The sequence below is a fragment of the Toxotes jaculatrix genome, chromosome 5 (genome assembly GCF_017976425.1).
Source record: "Toxotes jaculatrix isolate fToxJac2 chromosome 5, fToxJac2.pri, whole genome shotgun sequence".
NCBI lineage: Eukaryota > Metazoa > Chordata > Actinopteri > Toxotidae > Toxotes > Toxotes jaculatrix.
Window position 1 is genome coordinate 9,075,862 of NC_054398.1, and position 26,511 is coordinate 9,102,372.

The window sequence follows — 26,511 nt, forward strand, 5'->3', positions numbered from 1 at the left end:
GCTTTTCGCTGAAATGAAACTGAACATTCAGTTTTACTGCAAAACGTTGGTGAGATTTCATTTTCGATATTGTAAAAACACAAACTTTAAATTTTCTGTTAAAGATATTATATTATCTTTTGAATGTAAGGACCCTAAATTCATTTTATTGCCACTATTATGACATTAATGGGGAATTTTTCAACTTTTGATTATCTATTCGTGTTTTGATTCCTTAAATGATTACCTGCCCACTAAACATTAGACGTCTGATGGACGTGCAGATCGTGTCTATATTGCGTCCGTCGGTCCATGACCAGTTATGGACATTTACACGACGTGCAAACTAGGTCCGATATTTGGACGTCTAACCACGACCCCACTTGGACGTCAGTATGCAGTTCAACATTTGAACGTCGGACTAGGTAACTTTTTTGGACGTCACGTGGACGTCTAAGACAGGTGCAGGAAATTGACATTAATTAATGAATGTAATTGTTTTAATGACAAATATCAACATTGTTGTTATCAACACGATTAATGAATACGATTATAGATTATTTGTGATTAAACATTATTTGTTAGTAATTATTTGTTTATTGTTTGTTTATGTTTTTATTCATATATTTATATGGAAATGCAACTTGTTGGAAATTAAGCTTCAGAAAATAATTTCATGGTACATAGGAGCCTTGATTTTATAACTATGATTTCAACCAGTTAGCGCCACTCTGATTGGCTGAGGCAGTACGTCGTCATAAGCCAACCAGTAAACGGCACCCTGATTGGCCGAGGCAACACGCCAAGCTTTTGGCGCGATTCTTCGAATTTCATCAGCTGTCTCTGATTTCCTCTCTGTGGAAGCAAGTGGCCGTTCGGCTCTGTTCAGCGCACATCAAGAATCACCGTTTTCCAGTAAGTTGAAAGTAAGTTGGTCATGTTTGTTCATTTTTGTTCATTTATGTATTTATAGTGTAAGCTGTTCTAGCTTTGTTGTTTTAAACTACCTAAAACTGCTGTGGCTACAATTGGCATCGCATGTCATCGTATCAGCTAATGTTAGCTAAACATTGGTCATAGTTTAAATGGAACTGGAATTACTTTTGAAAACGACTGTGCCTAAAAATATTCACGTTAGCTGAAGGATTAACGTGAACAAGCATCGCTAAGTCGCTAAGTCACTGCTCACTAACCAGAGCTAGGCTGGTGGCTAGTCTAAGCTAAATTCGCTAAGCTAGCGAAAAGAACAAGCTGCGAACTTTATATCTAGCGGCTCCCTCACAGCGGGGATTGCTTTTTACATGCTAGCGAGCCACGAAGATATAGGCAAGTGGTGATGTAGATGTATTAATCCAGTATTGGTAGTGGATGCACAGGCAACATGTTTTTGCTTACAAATATGGGGACTTGGTGTACGCGTGCTGTCTTTAAAGGTTAAAAGTAATATTTAAAGTTCAGTGTGTTCAGAGTGTTCTGTACTTTTCTTAGTTTTTGGAAACGGCGACAGAGTGAGCGCTCTTTCTGTTAATGTTCCAATTCGCATCTTGGCCGCTCCGTTCCATTTCTTCAGTCAATAAGTTTGGTCAGTAACACAAAGATGGGCTCGTAAAGTTGAATTTGGTTGCACACGTTTCAGCCAGGGAACGTACAGTCTGTAAGTATTGTGTGCGTGTAGTTTTCAAAGTGGTATGTTTATTGTGTTGTTGGCATTGTTTAGTGGAGTTTGTTTGCTAGCCGCATTACATTTTGCTTAATGTCCCGTTGTTTAATGTATTTGTGTATTTATGTAGTCACCGTATTTTTTGCGTAAGGGTACGCGTGGTGAGAGCAGTACAGTATGACTGCAGATTTCCTTTACATATTTCTAATAATTTTTCTTTTTCTGCTCGTGCAGTTGGATTTATGAAATTTGATGACACAGAGGATGAAGCAAAGGACTGCAAAGAAGTGGAGGTGGAGGATACACAGCAGTTACTCAGGACTTATTATCCATTGTGCAGAATGTTGTCACAGCCTTTGTACATTGTCTTCTTTTCTGTATTCAGTATAATTGGTTCTGGTTGGATTTTACCTCAAAACACAGTTTAGCACTTTAATTTTTATTGTTTTAAATTTCTGTTGTTGTATATGTATGTTTATTTGTTGTGATACAGACCCAAACAAGGTGGGTGGTGTAATTTATTTTTATATTTATTTATTTGAATTTTTCTATTACTGGTAGTTATTGGCTATCACTTTCATTTAGTTTTGGCAGACAATCAAAAGTAAAGCATGTTGGCTTCAACTGATGAACACTGAAGCAATGTCCACATGCAAGCCATGAAATCATGTTCCTTGTTTTTACTGGTAGTTGGCAGGAAATTCAACAGAAGTCAAAAGCTTTATTAGTGACATGTTTGTGCCAGTGATTGACAAAAATAAAAATGGAAATAAATAAGTGGGGGTTGAATTGTGATTTATTGTGAACCTCTGTGTATAACTGCAGTCCCATGTGTTTCCAAAAGGTGGAGGACCTGTTTCCTGTACCAGTTAATTTTCCTGTAGCTTCGCTGGCTCGGCAGCAGGTTTAAACTGGAAATGCATCACACGTTTGTATGCGTTTCCAGTTGTCACCTGCTGCTGAGACAATCAAATGAAGCTATAGGAAAATGAATTGGAACAGTGACGTCGTTTGGACGTGTTTTTGCGCAGTGGGTGTGTTTACTCTTTTCTTTCATGATTTTATATGTTTGATAAAACTTTTTAAATTAAAAAACAGTGAGTTTAACACTTGAAGGGTGTTTTCATAATTATCTGCTGAAGGGGGAAAGTTTGTCTGTGCTCACCTTAAATCTGAGTTTAAGACCTGTATGTTAGAGGTCATCACAACTAATCTGAAAGCCAATCCTGGTCCAGTATTAAGTTTACAAAAGTGTGATGTGGAAACCTGAACTCAATAGTGCACATATAATAACGATGGGACAACTCAAAATGTCTGCTGTGAAGAAGCCTATTGCTGCTTGCAGAGTTCATTCAGTGAATAATTGTGGGTGTTCACTGATTTAAAATCGTTGTAATAAAACATTTTTATTGGTCCAAACTACAAAGTAGAAATAACATTCAGTTCACATTTCAGCACTAAATGCAGTAGCACAAACACATTACAGGGGTAAACCTCACAGAGATTCTCCTCTTTAGACAGACACAACACATCACACATACACTCTTCAGCTAAATCTCAGCTCATTTTCCAGCCCGTAGATTTTGGCCTTCAGTGCCATCAATTCACCCTGAACCTTTTTTGTCCTGGTGTTGGTCTGGCGTACTTCATGAAGAATAGCTAGGTCCTGGTTGGGCCCAATATTCAGAGTAACCTGAAGCACAAAAGAATTATATCTTAGAAGTGAATACATATGTGCATGATAAAGCAGTATAAATATTAATGTTCTAATAACAGCAAAATAGAAGGCTAGAGGGGAGAGGTTTTCTCAATTTTGTTTTACTATTACAACTAAATGGTTTATTTGTGTTGTTGACAAAACAAGCTTGTTATCTTGAAATAAAAAATAAATACATTTAAGCAACAGTGATTGACCACTGGGAAACATCGCAGGCTTTTCACCTTGAGGAGCTGTTTTTCAACATCTTTGAATTTCTGTCTAAGGTGCTTCAGGTCAGTCTTGAAGCCTTCCACCTCCATGACCCTCCTCTTCTCCAGCGCTTCATAGCGCTGAGTCATCAGCTGAAGGCGCTTGGCCATTTTGTCTGAACGGTCCTGCACACATACGTAACACACAACACAAACACATCAGTAAGAAAAATCACCACAAAATATGAATAATCAGAGATTTGCATGAATTTTACAGACGAACATGATGAACATCAGTCCAACAATGGTACCTTAAATATTTCCCTGCCCACATCCCCCTCCTCTCTGATTTGGGCCAGTTCTGTCTCCAGTGTAATACATTGCTCCCTGTACATCTCTGCCAGACGGTGGGCTTGCTTCAGTTCCTCTTGCATAGCCTGATAAAATAGCACAGGGGAAAGATAAAGGACAGGACCAAACACCCAAAACCAAAGCAAGCTACTTACATTCTTTATCAAGGGCAAAGATTAAAAATATTTATACTATTCTACAAAATGGATAGGTAAGTACAAATGTCTTCTTAAGGACTAAAATTAACATACAAAATTACTGTTGTCACCTTTAGCTCCTCTTTGTGTGTTTGCTGTGACTCTGGCTGAGGTCGCGGGAGGAGCAGGGCTGTGCTGATGCCAGGCTGCCACGTTCGGCCCGGCTCCGGGCCAGCAGACCCAGCCTTCCTCAGACGGTTGTGGCAGGAATCCAGGTCCCTCAGCAGCCGGTCCTTCTCCACCATCCAGCTCTTCTCATGACCCCGTGTGTCAAACTTAAGCTGTAAGAAATCTCTGGTGCTCTCATACAACAGGTTCTGGGTTCGCTGGAGCCTGAAGTGTCCAATGTGAGAGGAAGAAAGGACAGTCAGTAAAAAGTAAAAGTAAAAATTATCACTTCAAAAAGAAGATAGAATCCAGAGATATCTTGACCAGCAAGCAGAAAGGTATTGATAATTCCAAAACTACATCTTATAGGAGAACTAAACAAATAAAAGTGCAGATCCCATAAATACTAAGAGACCCACTTGTCAGTCAGAGCTGTGATGCGCTCCTGGTCTCTCTGCTGTTGTGCCTGTGCCTCCTCTGTTTTAATCCGTCTATCCTCCATCAGAGACTCTACCTGCTCTTTGGCCAGACGAGCCTGTTCCTCCATCTGAGCCTGCAGCGCCTCCACCTGGAAATGTGAGGCACAAGAGGTGATATGTTGCATGTCTTTGTTTAAGATCACTTAAATCCCATTTCATGTTTTTGTAGAGCAGGACTTTACCTGTAATAACAAAGTCTGATTGTCATTCTTGTATTGTTCCAGGCTCTCTCCATTTACCCCATCGGCTGATTTTGTTCTCCTGCTACTCTCTACTTAGACAGACATGAAATTTAAGTGCCACACTCAGGAGAAGAAACAGGTATTGTCTGAAGCAACTACAAGATCTGGTTTTCTGTACCTAAATTTAAAGAGGTTAAAACACTACCAGATCTTTACCAGGTCATTACAATAAGCTGTTTATCCCAAATTTGAAATAATATTATACATAGAAAAAAAAATGTTTTCAAACCTTTCTTGCTCACAGAAGGTCTGAACTTTGTTGACCTGAGACTGAGATTTTCATCCAATCTGGATTCAGCGTTCCTCTGAGTTATAGTAACCTGAAACATAGTCCCATATAGTCATCTGTGTCCCACTCGCTGAAAATTATGTTTGAAAATGTAGGAAATGCTATTTTAATAATTTGATTGTTGGTCCAACTTTTTTTTTGCTTTAGATATTTGGATGTGTCACAGCAAGAAAACCACAGATGTAACTTTTCAGAGGTGATGTGTGCAGCAGAAAATGCAGCAGTTATTAAGGCGAATAACTGTGAGAAAGGGCTGTGATGAAGTGTGTACCTTGTGAGGAGGTTCCCGGTGGAAATATGTGATCTCTCCTGCATCAGGACCCACCAGGGCGAGAAGGTGTTGGATTTTCTTCCTGTCCTCCAGCTCTCTGTCCAAAAGTGAATAATATAATTAGATGCAGTTTTACTGAAGAAGTACCAAGGAAGAAAAACTGCATCTTATGGTTTCACCCACCTGATCTTTAGTCTGTCATTTTCTGCATAAAGCCGGAGAGACTGCTCTCTCTCTTGGAAAAGGTAGACCTGCATGTCGCTCAGTGCATTCTGCAGCTCAGCAATCTCTCCCTCTCGCTGTCGTATCTCCCACTGTAGCTTATGCTGAGAGGATTTCCAACACAGATGGAGAAGATCAGTTGATGCAGGAAAATTTACTCTGGTAAAGCCGAAAAACTATTGCACATACAATGACCCTTATTTTTGTCGCACCTGGTCCTCTGTGATGCCTCTGTACTTCTCCAGCATCTGAAGCAGCTCCTCGTGTTCCCCATCAAACTGGGCGATCTTCTGTCTGTAGAACTCCAGCAGCTCCCTGGATGGACGCAGGTATGCCAGACGCTCATGAATGGGGGGTAGTGGGGAGTCAGGTTCCCGACCAGGAGTTCGATTGTTGGTTCTGTAGGGGGAAAAAAAAATACTTTATGGGTCAATATGAAAGGACACCTCCAGTACCACATGAACACCCAGTGCTGTAGCCACTAGACTCTAGACCTGCAATATCAGTAACATTTTACCCTGTACATATACAGTAGAGTACGTCTGCAGAGAAACAACAAGGAATGAAAATTACTCATTATCCTGGGATTTCAACCCACTTAAGGAGTAACACTAAATCCATACGGGATAAGACTTAGGACTGTAACAGTGGGGGACCAGTAAAATAAGTCTAAGAACCACCACTCAGGGAGAATACAGTCAAAAGCATTACGTCCTTCTCACAGTGCCACCGCAAGATTTCTTTTTTGCAGTAAAAGCCACAAAACTGTCTGTCCTCCTTGTGTGTTGACTAAAGAATCTTACCTGTGTGGTGTTGCATCTTTTGTTGGTGATCCCATCTCAGCACAAAACACTGACTTTCTGTGCTGGGAAAAAAAAAAAAATTATATGTTGGTTCTGGACATTTACATTTAGGTGTCATCAGTACTGCAAAATAACTTGGTTGTTGACAGTAAACAGCAAACAGCTTTGCACTGAATATGTGTATTAATACAAAGATGTCAGCTTGGACGGACCCCGGAATTTTTTTTTACTGGAATCTTTACAGCAAAAGCCCTGTTTAAGACTCCTGCTATCATTTCATACCCAGTAAAAACTTTATAGTTATTATAAGCTGTTGTTCTGGGAATTTTCTTCATTTCTTAAAGAAAAAAACCCCCATCTCATTTTACTAAAACAGCAACAAATCAACTGTGTGTAGTAGTAGCAGCAAATATGATATCAAATTTTTATGGAAAGGCCACAATATTTTCCATTTTACAGTAACTCATCTAACAAAACTAGTGAATATAACAGATAAATGGTAGTTCATGAGTTATTCACTCCTTTGTTAATGATGGCATATGCTGCTTCATCTGTAGATGTAATAAAAAAAAAGTGTCTGGGTCTTAAAAAGTCTATATTGGAGAGATAAGACGTTTGAGATATTAAAAGCTGGTTTGTGCGTTGAGCTCTTCTTGCTGGCATGGATTGGGCGCCAGGGGGAGCGGGACGTTTGAAAGCACAAAAGGTGTTCTCAGTTAGAAACTTTAACATTTTTAATCGTTTTGAGCGCACACTCAGCGATCAGACAGCTCGACTGAGACGGACAGTTTGTAGTAATTCGTGAAGATAACAGGGTGAGAAGAAAAAGAGCATATCCTGTGCTCTTCAGCATAAAGAAATAACCGTAATCTATCACGAAACTTCAGATGTGGCTGAAATCAGCACGTAAAAGAGCAACAGCACATGCAAACTGCTTTCCATCCATCTCCAGCATTTTAGCGAACATTTATATGATATATATTTACTTACCTGTTACAGTGTTTTTTAAAACTCACAGCCCTCGGTGCAGTCGCGTTGTTCGTTGCTATCAAGCTTTTGAAACCCGGAAGTTTACGCCCCTTCGTCTTCTTCGTGGGATACTGAGCAAAGATGTTATTTTGCCAGCCAGCGGCAACGATTGAATATAAATGTATGGAGTGTCATGAAATAGTTTATACGACAATAACCGCACAATTTGCGATGCCATTTATGTAGCACAAGTGGATCGGTAGTGTTTATTGGAATAAAACAGAGTCACCCATGTTTAATGCTGTTCAGGGGGGTCATTGGAAACTATTTCTGACTAACGTTACTTCTGTAGGTTCGGCGATTTAAAAAGTGTATTTTAAAAGTGAGTCTATGTTACAGATTTTTTTAGTGTGTCTGTTGAAGCGTCTAAATTACTAATTGTCTAAATAACTGATGGGCAACGCGCCAACGGTGAACCGTATCAAGTTTGCAAAGGAACCGAAGTTAAACGTTTATCCCTTCAAAATAAATCTATAACTTTGAAATGTGTGGAGAACAAGAGGTACACACAATAATATACTTTAGGGTAACATAACTTTTGAGATGTTTACCTCGGTAATATCCATTGCCAAAACCATTTTCCTCCTCGTTAATTCTTGTTATACCATGAACATCCCAACCGGAAGCTCTGGTATAAACTCGACTAACTTGACAACTGACCCTGGTCTGGTCTGGTCTTGTCAAACTTCACCGACACCAGGAGTCCACTGCGGCCCGTTTGCCTCCGTTTCTTAACAATGGAGCGGAAAGTTGCTCGGGAATTTAGGCACAAGGTAAGATACTAACATTTTTATCTAAGGACACTGGTGAAATAGCTCTTTTAATAAGCTGTTTGTTTACCTGGTTGTCGCTTGACTGGCTCAGGTGTCTCTCCCTGTGGGATGTTGCGCATACACAGGCCTTACGAAAAATAAACATCAGCTAAAAGCATCCAAGAAGTTGTTTTAAAAGGATGCCTTTCTAAAAAAAATTTAAAAATCATATTTATAAGTTGAACACCTAATTTAGAAATTGTACGGCGGTACCCCCAGGGTTAAAAAAATTCATTTATCACAAGTGTATCAGTTACTATAAAATCCATGGGAGAAATTTGTCAGAAATATTAGACTTGTTAATAGACTAATTTCTTCATCAGAAATAATTGCTTTTCTTTTATCTGTTTTGAGAGACAGGGATGTTACAGTTCACACGACTGTTCTGCTAGATGGTACTTAAAAGCACATCTCTGTTTGGAGTTATGGGCATAATTTGGGCCACAGTGGATCTTCCCAGTTTAAAGCTTAAAACTATAAAGCCACAGTGTACTCACACACAGTGGTCTTTCTGTATTTGTGAAATGACTAGTACCTTTTCATGGAAACATAATACAGCTAAAGTCTTCATGGTCACGTATTAAATAAATGTTATGCGGATCCATGATATATGTTTCCATGGATTAAGCTCATTGTGTTTTCTGGTTGATGTTGGCACATTACAGCAATAGGGAAAGCCCTGAAAAGGTAGCTATGAGTAAAAGATAACAGAGGAAGGGAACACGATATGTTCAGGGTGTTTTCAGCCCTAGAGCATGTAGAGATCACCATGCAGCCATCTGTGCTGCAGACAGGCAGACAGGGTCCCATATTGTAGGCTCTTCACAAAGGGCAACTTAGCATTAGGTAATGTAGACCATGTCAGAGATGAGCAAATGGCCGGAAGAGATTGGACAATTTATGGGTTTAATTAGAGGCAGAGGGGAGTACACGGCACAATCAGGCTTTGTCTCTTTTTGGGGACATTTTCACAGTCACTGAATCTGTTTGATAGAGTGTTCGTGTCAATTTAACTGTCCTGATTCAAAGTATTGAATTATGTTTCTTCATTGTAAACATGCCAGTTAAAGGTTGCTTTGTTCTCTGGAGGTTTGAATGTGCCCTGCTGCCTGTGTACATTGTAATAGAACAAAGCTGCATAGGATCTTATTGTGTGAAAAAAAGTCTAAATGTCTAAACCAGACAGTGCTTTTTAAAATCAGCATTTAACTGACCAATGATCTCTTATCTTATTGGATTATGGGGCCAAAGTCTGCATGTAGTTTAGGCTGCAGGAGTGGCTGAGTGTGTTTGGCTGTTCTGAGCAAGAGACATTTATGACATGTCATAAACACCATGTCACACACTCCCTCACTACAGAGTTTAGGTCCACATTTATGAAACTACAGCGAGGCTTGGATGATCTGCCAATCGGTGTTCACACTGTTCAAGATGAGGTGTGTGTGTGTGAATGTTGGGTGTGAATGTTCATCTCTGTTTGTGTCTGAGATGTAAGACGACACTGCTGACCTTCCCACTGTAGCCTCTCCTCAGCTGTCCTGCCATTATTCCCTCCCAGTGGTTTGATAGTTAGGGAAGGTTAGCCCATTACACCTGCTTTACTCCAAGGAGCCTCATCATCCCAAGGCCTAGTTTTAGTGAGTGAAATTTTCACTCTGATTTTAAAAAAACAAAAAACAAAAGAAAAGACACAACTCAGGTCAGAAGTGAAGCTTGCAGCTTAGTTTTGCACAGACTTAGTCAGAACGACGGAAATGTGTTACATCAGTGACTGGCCGAAGCGTTTCCTCAAAACTATCCTGCTGCAGCTGAGCCGCCATCAGGTTTGTATGACTCCTACAAACACACAGACATACACACCCACACAGAGACAAATGGCTCACCCCCTGTGGTGTTGACAGGACCACAAGAGAGAGGTACGGCGTGTATCAGTGGGCTGACGTTTCCTCTGATTCAGCAGTAACTATAAGGATGGCACCAGATGTTTGTCCTTTCTTGCAGGTGGAGTTGCTGATTGAAAATGAAGCAGAGAAGGATTACCTGTACGATGTCCTCCGCATGTATCACCAGTGAGTACTGTCCGTCACTGCACAGTGTGGTTCCAGTATGTGTCTGTGAGCAGGTTGCATTTTTCCTATTTGTTTTGTTTTTTTCTTCTACATATCTGTTTATTCACACCACTTATTGAATAGACTGTGTTGTTAAATCATGGCCACTTTGAGCCAGTATTGTAATGTCTCTACCTTTACCAACAGAAAAAAGACAGTAAAATAAAAGGACTACATTTATGCTTGTTTGCCTCAAGTGTTGCTGCACGGTGAAATGATGCCTTTCCCAACTACTATTAACTCCTCTCTAACTTTTTCATGTTTAGTTATCAAAAGCTCTTTATACGGTCTCATCCAGTTCTGATGCACATATAGCTGCAGTTTAAACTGTGGTCCTCATCACGGTTTCTGATAACAGCCTGGTCTCAGAAGGCTGGGGAGGGAGGAGGAGGAGGGGGTGTTGGGTGGACTGGTGGGGGCTACAGGTCTAGGTTTCAATTAATCTTTGTACAGAGGCAGAGCCCTGTGGCCCCAGTGGTTAAGCCTCTGATCAGTTTCCACTGTGCTCCGACAAGCCTGGGCAGTTATCCACAAAAGCTCTTTTTATGTTCATCCTCCAAACAGAGCTGAAACGGCACCTATTAATAATTCAGCGAGGAGGCCAGGTAGACAGATTTTGTGCAGTAGCTTTTACTTTGCTGGTTTAATTTTTGTTCTGGTTGCCCTTTGTCTTTCTTTGAATTGCAACGGAAGATTGGATCCTCCAGTCATCATCATTTAGGTGTTACAGCTATATACCATATGTTTAAATTAGAAATAGAAGAATTTAATGGAGGTATTTAATGTTTCCTCTAGAATATTATTCTCAGAGAACCCACCACTTTGGGAAAATGAAATTTTATAATGCAGTGCTCTCTGGTGGAAGAAATTATTAGCCCATAATAGGCAATTCATTTCCAGAAAAAACATAATTAAATAATAATAAACAAATACATAAAATGACCAAAGGTCACAAGGGTTTCATAAGTCAATAGTAAGTTTTAGGGTATAATTTCCATTATTTTTGTATCAGATTTTATTATGTTGTCCCAACATAAGCACCTATTTCTAAAGTAAAGCTTTTTTTCTTGTACCAAAGTGTACTATAAATACATGCTAAAAGTTGTTGTGGAAAACCACATGGTCTTTACCATTATTTTTATCCACCCAGAAGGTAGAAACCATCGTATATTAATGTAAATCTATAGTTCTCCCTCTCTCACTCTCTCAGGTCGATGGATTTGCCAGTGCTGGTGGGGGACCTGAAGCTGGTAATCAATGAACCAAAGCGCTTGCCACTGTTTGACGCCATCCGACCTCTCATCCCGCTCAAACACCAGGTGGAGTACGACCTTCTCACCCCCAAGAGGTCGCGGTGAGTACAGCCTGGCATTGTGTTTGTTTTCATATTAAAACCATCTCTTTTCTCCATCTTTAAACTTTATACATCCTCATACATCCTGTTTTGTACCTCTGTTTCATGTCTCTCCTGATTGTGCAGGAAGCTCAAAGAGGTGCGTTTGGATCGGACACACCGTGATGGACTGGGTCTGAGTGTCCGAGGAGGGCTGGAGTTTGGCTGTGGTCTCTACATATCACAGATTGTCAAAGATGGTCAGGCTGGGAATGTCGGCCTTCAGGTATGTACCAGTGAGCTAACTGCGATTTTTTTTCCCATTTCCTTTCGTGCAACTAAATGTTTTTTATACTTCTAAATTTAGATTTTAGAGAAAGTACTATTTAAAGAACTATATGTATGTAAAATAATTATTTTGTAGACATTATAATAGTATTATTGATAATATAATATTAACATAACTGGTTTTCTTTAGGATACCAATACAGTTTGCAGTTGGTTGCATAGTTGACATATTGAAACATACAGTATAATAGGATAATTATATTTTGTCCACTGAATCGATCTAATTCTTTTGATTTTCTGCAGCCATGTGTCTGAGTTAGTGTCAGTCATAATATCAGAATCCACTAGGTGGGGTAAAGCACCATGTTTGTTAAAGTCTCATGGAACTTGAATATCTGTCACAGATTCACCCAGATGGAACTTAAATAACAGTAATTATTGCTCCTGTCATGAAAGAAAAAGTTAATGTCTTCTTCGGACCTGCTCAGATCAGTGCTTTAATATAGTATAGTGACAGACTTATAAGCTTTATAACGACATCTCAGGTGAAGATGGCCTCTTGTCTAGTATCCACTCTGTGATCAGTAGACCACATAGTGGCTGGTATATTTAGCAGACAGAGATTTACATTACTAGAGAAGCAATAACTTCATCTGTGATCTGACTTGATAGATTGAAAGTGAATGTGTCATTCCTAATATCCCCATCCTGTGTTGATTTATAGGTTGGCGATGAGATTGTGCGCATCAACGGATACTCCATCTCTTCCTGTATCCACGAGGAGGTCATCAGTCTCATCAAGACAAAGAAGATTGTGTCGCTCAAAGTTAGGCGTACGTCAAACACAAACTCATTTTCCACCAAATGTAGCATGACTGATGTGCACTGAAGTGAATATTGATTAATATCATCTTTCATTGGATTTTTTTTTTCTCCCATCTTTGCAGATGTGGGGATGATCCCAGTGAAAAGGTAAGATAATTAAAATGGCAATAATGGCAATCATTTGTTGTTGTTTGAAATTCTGCTGTGTTCTCATCTACTTTTCTCATTTTTTTCCAGCTCACCAGATGAGCCCCTTAAGTGGCAGTTTGTTGACCAGTTTGTGTCTGAGTCAGGGGTAAGAGACAGAGTTTCTTTTTTCTTCATGTTGTTTGTCTGTTTCAGAAGTTGTATCACATGAACAGAAAGCTTATGGACTTTCTTTCTTTTCCTCCCAGGAGAAAAAAAGTAGTGTTGCAGGCTTGGCATCCATTGGAGGGAAAGAAATCAAGGAGAAGAAGGTTTTCCTCAGTCTTGTGGGTACAAAGGGTATGGGCATCAGCATCTCCAGCGGTCCCACCCAGAAACCTGGCATTTACATCAGTAATGTCAGGCCAGGCTCCCTTTCTGCAGAAGTTGGACTTGAGGTGATTGCTCAAAAACAACTCTATCAAATGTTGACACTCATTTCCTGCCTGCAGTGAACTTTATCTATGTCTTATATCCAAATTTAGGTTGGAGACCAGATTGTGGAGGTGAACGGGGTGGATTTCACCAATGCGGACCACAAAGAGGTGAATGTTACTTATTGTCATATCCTATCAGTGCACCCACAGCATCATGAGGGCACCTGTTGTTAAGACCCTCATCATTGGCAGTGTTTGTTTTGGGCTTTACTCACTGAGCTGAAGAACCAAAGCCAAATTAGTGTTTAACCAGCTAAAATATTTTTGAGATAGAAAAAACCCTCCCAGGATTGTTTGCCATGTTGGCAAATAACCAGCAATCAGCGCTTTTAACATTTACTGATATTTGCCTGGAGCCAGTGAGGATTTTACACCATGATGACTACACACACACACACACACACACACACATCACGTACTTTCCACAAGCCATGGAGCAGTGTTATTGGTTTCCCCTTGATTTCATTCATTAAATATAATCTTAAAAATTAATGGCATGATTTGAAGTTTCTTTTTTAATATTCCCAGGCTGTGAGAGTCCTGAAGAGCAGCAGGAGTCTGACTATCACTGTTCTGACAGGAGCTGTAAGTACCCTAACTGCATTATTCTTAATAATGATTTATAGAGTATTTAACACTAGGCCATCTTTTGCACCTCTAATGTAACTTTTTCCTTTCTATAGTGGCAATGGTAAAACAAAATGGTGTATATAGTATAAAATGTCTATGATTACTGTGTATATTGTGGGTGGGATCATAGATGATATATAAATAAGGAAAAAACCTGGGATATGGATAAAACCACACATGAGAAAATGTATTTCTCTCACAATGTTAAAAATAGTGAGGAGTTATGGATGTAGAAACACAAACTTCTGCCTTCTCTCCTTTGCATTCCTGCACCGCGCGTATTAATGTACCACTTTGTTTTTGGGGACATCACATTACGGAGCCTGTGCCTCAGCCCAGCTGTCTGCAGGAGCAGCATTTATCATCAGTCAAGTCACTCGGCAGGTTGTTTGCCTCGGGACTCGCTGACGACGACTGTGTAACTGAGACAAGCAGTCTCGTCTTATTTACTGTGTTCCTCGGTGCCCGTCTGATGCATTTATTTGTGTTAGTGTGTCTGTCTTTGTTTTGACATATCCAGTACATCCTCCATTATAGGTTATTGAAATTGAAGGTCGTGTTCCAAAATGAGATAGCCAATGTTTTTACGTGACAAATTGATCAGCGACATCAAAGCAAAATGAGTGTGCTTTTATAAATATTTATCAGACACCATTTGCCTCTCTTGCCTCTCATATGGTTATTTTTGCAACAATAAATAATTGGGAGTCTATACAGGTTTTTGTATTTGTATAAACAGTATATAGTATATATTAATTATGGAAATAGCTCACACGCTATAGAGCACTGATTCTGAGGCTATAAGCTTCAAAGATGTTATGTGACAAGAACAAACTTCTCCTCTCTCTCTCCCGATCCAGGAGACTGGTTTGGACTTGCCTTCCAGTCTCCAGAGCCAAAAAGTTTGAGGACCCCTGCTGTACACCATGTCTTTCCCTGATTATCGTCTCTGGCTGTTGTCACTCTCTCAGGGCAGCGAGCTGTTTATGACAGACGAGGAGCGTCTGGCAGTGGAGGCCCGCAGGGAGCTGGAGAGGCAGGAGCTGATGCACCAGAAAAGGGTGGCACTGGAGACCAACAAAATCATTAAAGAGCAGCAGGAGAAGGAGAGGCAGTGAGTGAACAGTGGAAAACTTTTAATCTCCTCTTCTTGAAATTATCTCTCGTCATGGGACAGATCTTCTGCAGTGTGTGGCGTGGTGAATGAGTTTGTCTTGTAATGCACAAAAAGGAAGTTTCTGGGTTCAATTCAAAAAGATATTGACACCTTAAGCTTCTCAACCTTAACATGATTGTTACTACAATTAATAGCTACAGAGGAAACCATATTTATGTAATAGCTGCTCAGATAATTTTGTTTATACTAACAGTGCGTCAAAAGACCATGTATAATGTGAAAGGTGTTGCTCGTAGTGACATAACAGCAAAGAATTTTTACCCAGTCCTGCAGTTCTTATCTTTATGGAGTATTTTAGTGTGTTTCAGCTCACTGTTTTGGTTTGCAAATGATTTGACCTCAGGAACATATACAAAGTAAACCGACAACGATAATCAGCTTGGGGAATACTGTACCAACATCAGTCTGAATCTGAAAGCCATCCTCCAAAAGCAGAGGTGTTGACTGACTGATTATGCTGATGTTTTGCAGAAATTCTTCTGTGCATTTTAGAGTCAGTCTCCTTTGTATCCAGCCTCAAACATCATCTCTCAGTCAGTGCCAAATGAGCCTGGCTGTTTCCTTTACCTTTGTGGATTAAGCTTCTTCTGTCATCCTAAATTCAAATACCTCAAATGTTATTCACGCCATTGCATGGCTTGCTGACACCTTCAACAGGACAGCAAAACAGAGTTTTGCTGCCACCATTTTGAACAGGGGCATCGATCATTGCCCTGGCAACTGAGCGTCTGCTTAAATCAGGTACAATCAAACCAATCTGGACCTGCAGTGGTTTTCCATCTAACCGAGGACCTTCACTTAATCTCTCCGTAGTTATTTCACCATATAGATTTGCATTCACACATCCTAAATCATTTTCACAGGCGTTTATGAATTCAGAGGACACACTCGATTTTCTCAGTGCTTTGATGCCAGCAATATCTGGGCATGAATAATGGGACTGCATATCATGTGTTGGAGGGTTGACGGTCTTAATCGCAGCCATAAATTGTATTAAAGTTATATATTCTGCATTTATAACCATGCACTGTAGCTCTATGCTGAAGCCTGTGTATTTATGTTGTGTTTGACAGGAGGAAGATGGAGATTTCTCAGAAAACAGCAGAAGAAGAGGAGCGCTACAGAAAGGAGATGGAGAAGTATGCATCTAATCGTCCATAAAGTGCAAATTCAGTACTGTTTTGATAACATATTTTACTTACTTCACTTGTTTGGTTGTCCTGTGAAGGATTGAGGCTGTGGAGAAGAAGCACAGCAGAGAGTGGGAGGAGGACTGGGGCACCAAAGACAGGCCCAAGAGCCCTAAGAGCCCACGTGCTCCAAAGAGCTCAGCACCTGCCCCACCTGATTCAAAAACCACCCCTGCTCCAAAGGCCAAGAGCTCTCGTAAGGACCCCTGATTGAATCTTCTCCTTAAAATGCGTGGATCTTCTGTTCATTTCTGAGCATGTTTATTTACTTTTCTTCTAAAACCACAGAGTTTTAGAAGTATTTCTCTCCTGTATCTCACTTGGTTTCCTCCTTTTCTACGCATGCTCTCTTTCTGTGACTTCTGTGTGCGGTGCTGCTTTTTATGGCCTCTCCTCTAAGCTGATGACGCCAGCTCCTTCACAGAGGAAGACAAGGAGGAAGAGGAGGACAGACAAGTAAGTCTGGAGCCTCAGCTGTGCATTGTCACAGCTGTTGTGGGAGGATGTTTGTGCAAACCAGCATACACACAAACTAGTGCTGGATTTCCTTTGACAACCAAACCACTTAAAAAACAGTTTGCATCATTTGGTTTTCAAGAGGAGTTTCCCCAAGTGTTTCACTTGGCTCAATCATTTTTCTCTGAGTGTGTTGTGGCTCATTAGTGTCTTGGTTTTCAGATGGACACACTGCTTGGTGTTTACTGAGACTTTCTTTAAACCTTGATTTTGTTTTAACATACTTTGATTTTCATACTTGACAATGATTTGTGTTCATCCTTAGCATTTGGCTGGTTTTATCGATATGAGGGGAAACTGCCGTCAATCCGCAAGGTACTGTCAGCTGTGTGAGCTCAGTGTGGTGTTAGAGTGGTCACAGAGGAAAGTTTGTGATAACTACCTTCTAGTTTTTAGAATTTAAAACTTAAAGTTGTTTGCTGCTGTTTTAACAATCATTCACAGTGTGGCGTCTCTAGCTATTTGTGTGGTTTGGAGTGGCAGTTTTGTGTGTCCCCGGCTATTTATATTGACTAACTGATGGCACCTCAGAAAGGAGAGAAGAAGAAGAAAAAGAAGAAAGTGTCAAACACAGACACGCTGCAGGAGCAGAGGAAAAACAAGAAGGAGATGGAGTTTGAGCTGAAACTGGCCAAGGAGAAAGAAGAGATGTATGAACGAGAGAAGCAACTGAAGATCAATAGGCTGGTTCAGGAGGTACGAAAACAGGACTTTACCAAATGAATTGTAGGGTGAAGTTGAAAGTGACAATGTGGATTAAACCATTTGATTGGTCGGATTAATATTTCTGATACACTTTATGGAAAAGTTAACTTTACTTTCACTGTTTAAAGTTTTCTCTTTAACTAACTTAAATTGCCACACAGTTTCACATCTTGATTATTTGACAGTGTGTGTGTGAGGGACTGACGCATGTTGTCTGCTGATGCTGCCCGGCTATGCCTCTGTGGTCTCAGGTCTCAGAGACGGAGAGGGAAGACCTGGAGGAGTCTGAGAAAGTGCAACACTGGGTGGAGCGTCTTTGTCAGACTCGGTTGGAGCAGATCTCCTGTGTGGAGAACGAATCTCCAGAGGTATAGAGTGAGACCTCCTCTGGATGTTTTGTCTATCCACATAATTTTATATGAAATAAGTCTAATGAATAGCTTTTATTGTAACAAGAAGATGGGTAAAACTCTGGTAATAAGGCAATGATGCAGATCTACAACAATATTCTCAAAATTAGTTGATTAATAAGTGGCAACTGTTCCTGAACATGTTTCACTGATGGCTTGTCTCCATATTTGGTTTACTAATATTTATGGTTAAAACAGGATGTTACGGAGTAAAGTGATGAAGGGAAGGGCAGTTTAGTAGTTCTCCAAAGTCCAGACAGGCTTTTCTCCCAGCCACTGTGCCATGATGCCACCCATGTCAAGTTACATGAGTTTTATGGCACGAGGAACAATAGGGTTCAAAATTGTTTGAGTGCATTTTTAGCTGGAATTTTCACCCAGTCATAGAACAAAAGACGAGATTTTCTAGCAAGTGAAAGAATTAGGAAGGGACAGGAATGTGAATAGTTAAGCATGCATTGTTAATTAGGCTAAAAGGAGAATTAACATGAGGTGAAACATTTTCCCTGTCACTTTAAGCTCTCCCCGCCACGCTCTCCTGCCTCCGAGCCCAAGGTGAAGCGTTTCCCTGGTGGTCTCCACCTGGCCACCACTGATCTGGATGACATCAACCTGGATGATGTTGATCAGAGCCTGCGGGGCCCTATGAAGAGACTGGCCCCCACCCAACCCACCAACAGCCAGCCCCCTCCTCCCTTGCCTCTCCCTCCACCCTCGCCCAAGCTGAACCCTACCATCCCCAACTACTCTCCTCCTCCCCCTCGAGCATCGCCTCAGCGCCGACCTCCTTCTCCACCAGCTGCGAGGAAGCCTCCCTCTGCTCCATCTACCTTGACCAACAAGGGGCGCAGGCCTCACCCACAGTCTCACCCTCAGTCTCACCCTCCCCAAGCCCATCTCCCCAGCCCATCTTCTTCCCACTACCCTCCTCCGTCTCAGTCGTCATGGCCTCCATCCTCCCCACAACCTGCCCCACGGCCTCCTCCACCGCCACCCCCCTCCTCCTCCACCGCCTCCACCTCCCCCTCCACCCCCACCTCCACAACACTCCGAAGACCGGATAGGCACCCTCAGCGGGTACCGCCAGCATCACCACTATCACCACCAACACCCTCCCAGTCCTCCGGAGCGCAGGAGTGAGTGGGAGGCAGGCGGCTATCTCCCGAGAGGAGGGATTTACTCGGCTAACACCAGTGAAATGTCCTACCCCTCTAGTCCAAAGGTTAGAGATTCTCGTGTGAGGGTTAAGAGTGTGTAGATGCTTTAGTTCAGGAGTGTCAGATTGATAGATGGCAAGGAACATTTTGTTTCAATCTGTGAAGAAAAGTTGCATCAGCAGTTCCAAAGAAATATGTAGATAGCTCACAGGGTTGATGCATTTTCATTGAATGCACAGGTTTTTGTGCATGCTCTGTTTTATTGGCATGTTTTATGCATGAACAGAGAGTGAGACACTGTTTTAGCATGGCTGGATCGGGCAGTCATTGATTTACAATTTTCTTCCAGCTGAGGTTAATGCATTCAGAGATGCAGTTAGTTGTTATTGATGTTTGCTTGTAGCTGTGTGGTTTGTTAGACAGAGTGGGGTGTCGCATGGTGTGTGGTGCAGCATGTTACACAGATGGCTGACAAATGAAAGGAAAAGCCTGAATAAAAAAGTGGAGGAACATAACAAGAGCAGATGCCTCCACATGGACTGGTTTGATGAGTGTGAGAATTATGTGAATCACGTGCTATGGCCCTCACAGTCACCAGATCTCCACCCAGTTGAACACCTGTGGTAGATTTTGGACTGATGTTTTAGATAGTGCTCTTCACCACCATCACCAATACACCAAATGAGGGAATATCTTTTGGAAGAATGGTGTTCATCCTTCCAGCAGAGTCCACCAGACTTAGTAGAATCAATACTAAGGCACACTGAAGTTATTCTGGTGGCACATGGTGGCTAATACCTTACTGACAGTTAATGTTGGTTTTTCCTTTAATTTGCCACCAGCCTATGGCTCATGAGAGGAGCTGATTGAGTCTTTTTATTTCACTGTGGTTCAGGTAATGAGAAATACATCCCATGCCAGTCATATTTCCACTTCCAGCAGTCCCTTGGTGAGTCTCTTTCTGTAAAAACGGTGTGTCAAGTTTTGCAAACACCACTTCTGTTTTTTGTGTTCTGTTTTTTTTTTAAATCATGAGCTTTAGAAATGTATACATTCCTACCAAAACAAGATGCTTTTTTTGTGAAATGACTTACTGAACGACACGATGTTAAAACACAAACCTATACTCAGCTGTTGCTTAGAAACGTGGTCTTTCCCCAATAGCAACTAGCTCCCAGTCCCCCTAACCAGAGGCGTCAGATGGCCCCTGTCATGTCTAAGCCCGTCATGTTGCCTCAGTCTCAGACCCAGCGACCAGACCCACACAGACCTGCACTCCGCTCTGATGGTTTGGTATGAAACGCACCACACCACAGTAATCTACGCCTTGCATGAAACTTTTATTCAGCTTAATAGGGTCATAAAGCATTCAGACATCTGACACAGTATGTTGTCATCTTGCTGAAGTATTAGTCTCTGTCTCTTTTTCAAGTCCTGTTGAGTCTTCCAAGCTGTTTTTAGCTGAAACTCAATCTGTGGTTATTAGATCATAAAGGGAAGCCAATTCTTCTTCCTGTCAAAAAGTCTCTAATGAAACTGGGCAGATTATTTATTTTTCAAACTGCATTTACCTTTGACTAGTCAGCTGAGAAACAGGCCAAAGAACTTAAAGAATAAGGCTGTAATTTGCCTGTTGTCACCAAACCCCAGGAAAAGGCTAAAGCCAACAATGAATAGATCCCATGAACAAATATTGTAGAGAAGAACTCTTCATAACCTCTGAATCGGAGCATAAATCAATGTTTATAGCACTCATTCTCCAGTGGTTTAACTTTTCACCTTGCTGAGATGATTTGATTTGGTTGTATAGTGTTGCACAACACACCTCTAACCACACTCAACTAAATCACCTATCACCTTTGTGTGTTGTGGTCAGAGGTGAGACGAACTTTCAACCAGAGAGGGCAGTAAAACGCTGCTTTTCAACCTGAACTAAAGTCACTCTTCAAAATGAATGACACAGAGAAAATGACTAGCACAGAAGTGAGGCTACTGTGAGTGTTCTTTATTTTCATGTGCTCACTAAAAGCTGTGACGTGGTTTTGTGTTTCAGCCTCCAGAAATGCTGAAACGGATGGTGCCTTACAACTCGTCTTTTAAATCAAACAACAAACGACAAGTAATCCGCACCTACGACCACCTCTCGTACTCTGCTATTACTCTTGAGTGCTTTTGTCCCATTCTACTTTCTTCACTTTTGGTCTCCATGCTCACACATCAGGTTTCCTCATGGTTGACTGGAGAGTCAGTGATGGCAAATTATTTTTTCATTATGTTCTCTCTGTGTTGGCTGCATCAGTCCCTTTAGGTCCAGTTGTGTAGCTTATTCATGACTGCACTTTAATTGATTTGAAGCACACTGTAGTGTAGTATAGTATTGTGACCGTACAGTGTGGGAATGCACATCACAGCGTTTTGGTCTTAGATCCGTGATTAGTTTTGCTCTTTACTGGCAACAGATGGTTAGCACATCAAGGACTGTCCTCTAAAGGCTCATAGAAGACTCCAAGTGGGCGTAATCTGTCTCTCTACAAGGGTTGGTACAGTGTGCATTTGTAAACGAAAGGAGGGCTTTTTATGTACCTTCTGCATGGAGACAGAGAACATCAGTCTTATTAGATTCATCTACTGTTCCAAATACCACATCAGTTAAATTGTTAGGTCGGATTTCAGCTGTTGTCTCCAGTCGCAACAAATAAAATCACAAATTACAATTGACTTAATTTGTGTCCAGTGTTGAGCTTCTGTGGAACAACAGGAAATGAAGAGTGAGATTAATGAGTGTTTATTCTGCAGTGAGGACAATGGCTCTGTGAGTCATAGATAAATGTGATGTACTTTCTCTGAGATCTTTGTTTTTTTTCTGTTTCCTTCCTCCTCCCAGGAAATTAAATAGCTGTTGTCTTTGGTAGGAATGATTAGGGTTGATTTTCTGCGTACGTGTGCCCGTGTGCTCCTGTGAATTGTTCTTGCCATTATTGAATTAAAGTGTGAGGCTTCAAAAGCCGCTGTGCATTTCGAAGTAATGACTCTGAGCGTCTCCATGGTTTCCATCTATTCAGGCTGGTATTAAACACAGAACTGGTTGTCAAAGGAAATCTGACCAGCACTTGATTCAGTGACTTGTTGCACGGTTCACATTCACAGAGATTTATTAGCGATTCATTTGTTTCTTTGTGCCGTGTTTGTTAACTCCTTATTGACACATTGATCACTGCTAATGAACTGCGTGCTGATTCTCTTTCAGGGGTTTCAGAAATATGAGGACGATTTTGATCCCTACTCAATGGTATAGTATGCCTGATCTTGTCAGCAGCCTTTTAAAACTAGCATTACAACAACAACAAAAGATGTGCATATACATAATGTTAATGGTGTAAACTGTCTTGCCAGTTGTTGTACATTTCTTCTATGTTTTTCTTATACACAACTTAACTGCATAGACAGCCCAGTTTGATTAATAACTAAATAAGCAGTGGGACAAAAACAGCAGGGTAGGCAAATTTGAATGACTGTTGTGTAGATAAGAGAGGTTGCCAGTTTGTTTCCAAAGAAAACGTATGTAACTTTCCTAGTGTAAACTGCCAGTAGCATAGTCCTGTGTTTATACAGTCTTTCATCCATTGTCAATAGCCAACGCACAGTATGCTGTAAGTGTATTGTATTGTTGCTGACCATGACGGTTCAGATATTTTCCCCTTTGTTAATAGTTCTCCTCGGACCAGATAGCCGGGCGAGATGTGAGACTGCTGAGAATCAAAAAGGTAGCGACCGCACTCTCTTTAGACAACACTGTTTATTGATGTGAAGAATCTCATTTATCACTTTTAAGGTAATATTTTCTAAAACGTGGCTGGTGGTGTTGGTGTTTTGGTCATTGTTCTTAAGGCCGGACAGCTTGACCTTGCTCTGGAGGGGGGAGCAGACTCTCCTTTGGGGAAGTTGGTGATATCCGCTGTTTATGAAGGTGGCGCTGCAGACAGACATGGTCAGTTTGGTTTTTAATCTTTGTACTGTATAAGTTCAGTGTTGCACCTTTAATTATAGTGTCTGTGTAATTCTTTATTTAGATATGAATGTTATAAGTGTGTATGTGTATCTGTCGATGCAAATACATTATAGTTTTATTGCAGCCATATGCAAACAAATGTCTACTGTATCTCTCCAACATAAACACAGTTATCTCATTGCCAGTTTAATCAAAGGTCTTTTCTAATATTTTGATCATTATGTCAGTGAGGGTACACTAAATATTAGAAACACGTCTCAGGATAACTCAATACACTTCAATAACACCACAGCAAGCAATTTTTTTTTTTAAATTTTAAAACATTTCAGCAAAACACTGAACATTATAAGTTTCTGTCCCTATTTAGCCACTTAAGCAAAATCTAAGGCAACATGTTTATTCTGCAAATAATATAATAATATTGAAAACACAAGTCTTTGCTGCATCTGTGGAAACCAGACCTTTTGGGAACAGTGTTTGCTGTGTGTACAGCATTCTCTTTTATTTGAACATCATTATTACACCATCATTACCGTCTCCATGGCAAGATGCAGTGAAGGACATGGGATGTTTCAATAGGCACAGTATCCAGGATACCAGTGACTGACACCTGCTTATTGACTTCTCTCTGTGTGTACAGTTAAGACATTTTGCTCCATGACAACCCTGCATCACTTACATGTGTCAGTTGAGAGGTCCAAGCATTTGAGTGCCTCCTCATGCAGACTGCATTTATCTCTGCAGCTGGTGCTGGCATGTACTGTGTGTTTGTGTGTGTGTGTGTCACTGTTGTGAATAAATATGTTGGGCGGTTAAATGACTCTGATGTCTGTAGGTGGCATAGTACCAGGAGATGAACTGATGGCTGTGAATGGGAAGATCCTGATCGATGCCACATTGACTGAGGGACAAAACTCTCTGGCTCGAGCCTGGAATAGTGGAGGGGTACGACTCAGAGTACAATGAAATGCTATGCTCCATCTTTTTTTTTTTTTTTTTTTTTTTTTTAATGGATGTTATTTACCTTAGTAGCTACAACAACAGGATGTTGTATTGATTACAGTTAAACCTCATCAAACCAGATTGATTGTTTCAGTTGGGCAGCTTGAAATCATATCTTATTTTTGTTTTTTTAATTTCTTGTTGTTTTTATCTCCAGGACTGGATCGACGTTGTTATTGCTGTTTCCCCTCCTAAAGACTATGAAGATGAAGTGTAAGAATTTCTCTTGATTCTTTACTTTGTAGTCTAAATATGCAAAATCATTATCACCTTTGCTTTTTATTTAAATATAATTATGTGTGTGCACGTGTATGCAGCCCTAAGTCAGCATCAGTCAGTCCCACTGTGAACAGAAAGGTGTTTGAAGGCAGTGCAACCCTGTACAGGCACGGCTACCTACTTCAGCACTAGCCCTCCCTCTCCTCCCGCCTCACCCTTGTCCCGGTAATCCACATTGTCTTCAAACCTCCTCTTCTTCACTGCACGTCTCAGAGAGGATGTTTGTTGTGGCATTTGTTTTTGTTTGGCCCCATTTTTTTGTTCCTGAGCACATGTGACAGTCTCCCTGTCAATCAGAAGAAAGCAGACACGCAGAGTATTTTGGTTTTCGTTTCCCCAGATTTATTTATTCCATTGATAGCTTGGCTGTTTCCACGAAAAGCTAGCGTGACAGTGAATGTATGCAGCTTATGCAGTATGCAGTTTTTTTTCTTTTTTTCTCTTTGGAAGTTGCCTTAAGTTTCTTTATAGCTGTAGCATGTGTTCTACGGCGACACAGCCGTGCTATTTGAGTGAAGACATTTACAACTAATGCAATCAGTGACCCATCCCACCATATATCTGCCAAATGCTGACCCAGTGAGCCGTATATAAACACATACATACATGAATGGCCTGTGTGGTATTGTCCTATGTCATCAGGTCATGGACGCTCATAAATGCAGCCTAGGACTCCTGCCAGCCTTCAGCAGTTGTTCTGATTGATGTTGTTCCACGGGACTGTTACATGTTCTGACATACAGTACGCAGATGCTAAGTGACACTGGGTGGTACTGTAGTGAGGATTTCTGCTCTGCTACAGTAAAAATAAATATGTTCCCAGAGTCTGGTCAGGGCTATTTTTGAAGCTGACCTGATAAAATTTAAACATGCTAAAAAAAAGTGAGTTTTGCACTGTCATTTGCTCAGTCAAAAGAAAAGAAAAGACATCTTTGGTACATTTTAAGCCCTGATTGTCTTTTGTTTCTAAAACTCAACTGCATGTGTGTTCGTCTGTTGTGCTTCATGTGCAGTGACTAAAGAAAATACTGTTAAAAAGAACAAAAAAACCCAAACTTTTTCCATACATTACCTAGAAGTCCACTTGATAAATTACCACTCCTTTACTTAATTCCTTTTATTTTGGTATAATTCCTATTAGTATATCTGACAGAAGGACTTGTTATTGATTCATTCTTCTGTCTTCTCCTGCAGGACTTTCTTCTAGTCTCATCAACAGCCTGCCAAGAAAACCAGACTGATTAAGAGGAAGGTTTTATTCTTCATGATTCCCTCAGGATTCACTGACTTCTTAATCACAATAAAATAAAACAGCTTCTTCTTTATCTCATTCCCATTTGAACACCAACAGTCGAGATAGTCTTTTTGTTTTTAACTTGGCAATACAAGCTCTTTGTGAGTCATCCTTGTGATGAGTACACTGTCAAGATATTGACACCACACCATCAATGTCTGTCTAGTTTTGTTAAAGGAAGCTCCTGTCAACATTTAGGTTTGTTGTCTCCTGTCCTCTTTCTCCTAATCCTCTTCGCCTATGTCAATCCTGGACGTGGCTGACCTCCTTTAGATGTTCTGATCTGTCAGTAAAACAATAAGGAGCCAGTTAAAACAGGCAGACTCTAATCAATAGCACCCCTCTAATCAGCGTTTTCAAAGCCCAATAAAGGACTGCTCACATTCAAAGAACTGAGTGTATGTTGTGCATACTGATTTTCTGTTTTGCTTTTTTTTTTTTTTTTAAACCGTACGCACACAGGTTAGTGATGCAGGGGTCACTGTGAGACAAATCCTGAGAGAAACACACAACATTATCAGTGCAAAGCAGCATTTTTAGAAAAAAAATTACATGTTTGGGTGTAGATTTGTGGCTTGGAGACATCCTTACTTACTCTTTGACATCAGTTTGGCA

At 40.7% G+C, this 26,511-nt stretch overlaps 2 protein-coding genes and 2 long non-coding RNA genes across 6 annotated transcripts; 3 read left to right on the forward strand and 1 right to left on the reverse strand.

The window, feature by feature from the left end:
* The first annotated feature begins 18 nt into the window (after positions 1–18).
* Positions 19–2,269, forward strand: LOC121182283. The gene is made up of 3 exons (XR_005894104.1): positions 19–441; positions 700–905; positions 1,874–2,269. It is a non-coding gene; the product is annotated as an uncharacterized LOC121182283 (long non-coding RNA).
* Positions 2,270–3,038: 769 nt separating this feature from the next.
* Positions 3,039–7,569, reverse strand: ccdc77 (coiled-coil domain containing 77). Of its 3 annotated transcripts, none has more exons than XM_041038518.1 (12): positions 7,500–7,569; positions 6,510–6,571; positions 5,919–6,105; positions 5,668–5,810; positions 5,485–5,581; positions 5,154–5,244; positions 4,865–4,956; positions 4,623–4,771; positions 4,167–4,428; positions 3,859–3,984; positions 3,581–3,733; positions 3,039–3,332 (listed from the first exon to the last, which is right to left on the reverse strand). In XM_041038518.1, the coding sequence occupies exons 2-12, from the start codon at positions 6,542–6,544 to the stop codon at positions 3,186–3,188; spliced, it is 1,482 nt and encodes a 493-aa protein (XP_040894452.1). In that variant the 5' UTR covers positions 6,545–6,571; positions 7,500–7,569; the 3' UTR covers positions 3,039–3,185. The 3 variants fall into 3 exon arrangements, with proteins under 3 accessions (XP_040894452.1, XP_040894453.1, XP_040894454.1); XM_041038519.1 differs by having other exon boundaries at positions 6,510–6,566; positions 7,500–7,565; XM_041038520.1 differs by lacking the exon at positions 7,500–7,569 and having other exon boundaries at positions 4,865–4,953; positions 6,510–6,737.
* On the forward strand, positions 4,255–5,003 carry LOC121182161. Its single transcript, XR_005894097.1, has 3 exons — positions 4,255–4,378; positions 4,709–4,793; positions 4,907–5,003. It is a non-coding gene; the product is annotated as an uncharacterized LOC121182161 (long non-coding RNA).
* A 396-nt stretch (positions 7,570–7,965) lies between the features above and the next one.
* ush1c (Usher syndrome 1C) lies at positions 7,966–26,265 on the forward strand. Its single transcript, XM_041037398.1, is given in 27 exon segments — positions 7,966–8,311; positions 10,352–10,419; positions 11,669–11,812; positions 11,939–12,077; positions 12,804–12,912; positions 13,027–13,051; positions 13,142–13,199; positions 13,300–13,488; positions 13,576–13,635; positions 14,056–14,112; positions 15,129–15,271; positions 16,408–16,473; positions 16,563–16,720; positions 17,306–17,355; positions 17,572–17,736; positions 17,997–18,113; positions 18,675–19,147; positions 19,149–19,377; positions 20,208–20,261; positions 20,477–20,605; positions 21,366–21,431; positions 22,560–22,601; positions 23,023–23,076; positions 23,201–23,300; positions 24,157–24,266; positions 24,481–24,536; positions 25,797–26,265. Coding segments are annotated over 27 exon segments (2,910 nt in total). The 5' UTR covers positions 7,966–8,275; the 3' UTR covers positions 25,810–26,265.
* The last annotated feature ends 246 nt before the right edge of the window (positions 26,266–26,511 follow it).

Excerpts from the sequence above, each read along its gene's own strand:
- ccdc77 (XM_041038518.1), bottom strand. The coding sequence starts at position 6,544 with ATGGGATCACCAACAAAAGATGCAACACCACACAG. Across the intron at positions 4,772-4,864 it reads ATCAGACTTTGTTATTACAG|GTGGAGGCGCTGCAGGCTCA; the intron begins GTAAAGTCCTGC and ends TCACATTTCCAG. Across the intron at positions 3,333-3,580 it reads TTGAAAAACAGCTCCTCAAG|GTTACTCTGAATATTGGGCC; the intron begins GTGAAAAGCCTG and ends TTTGTGCTTCAG.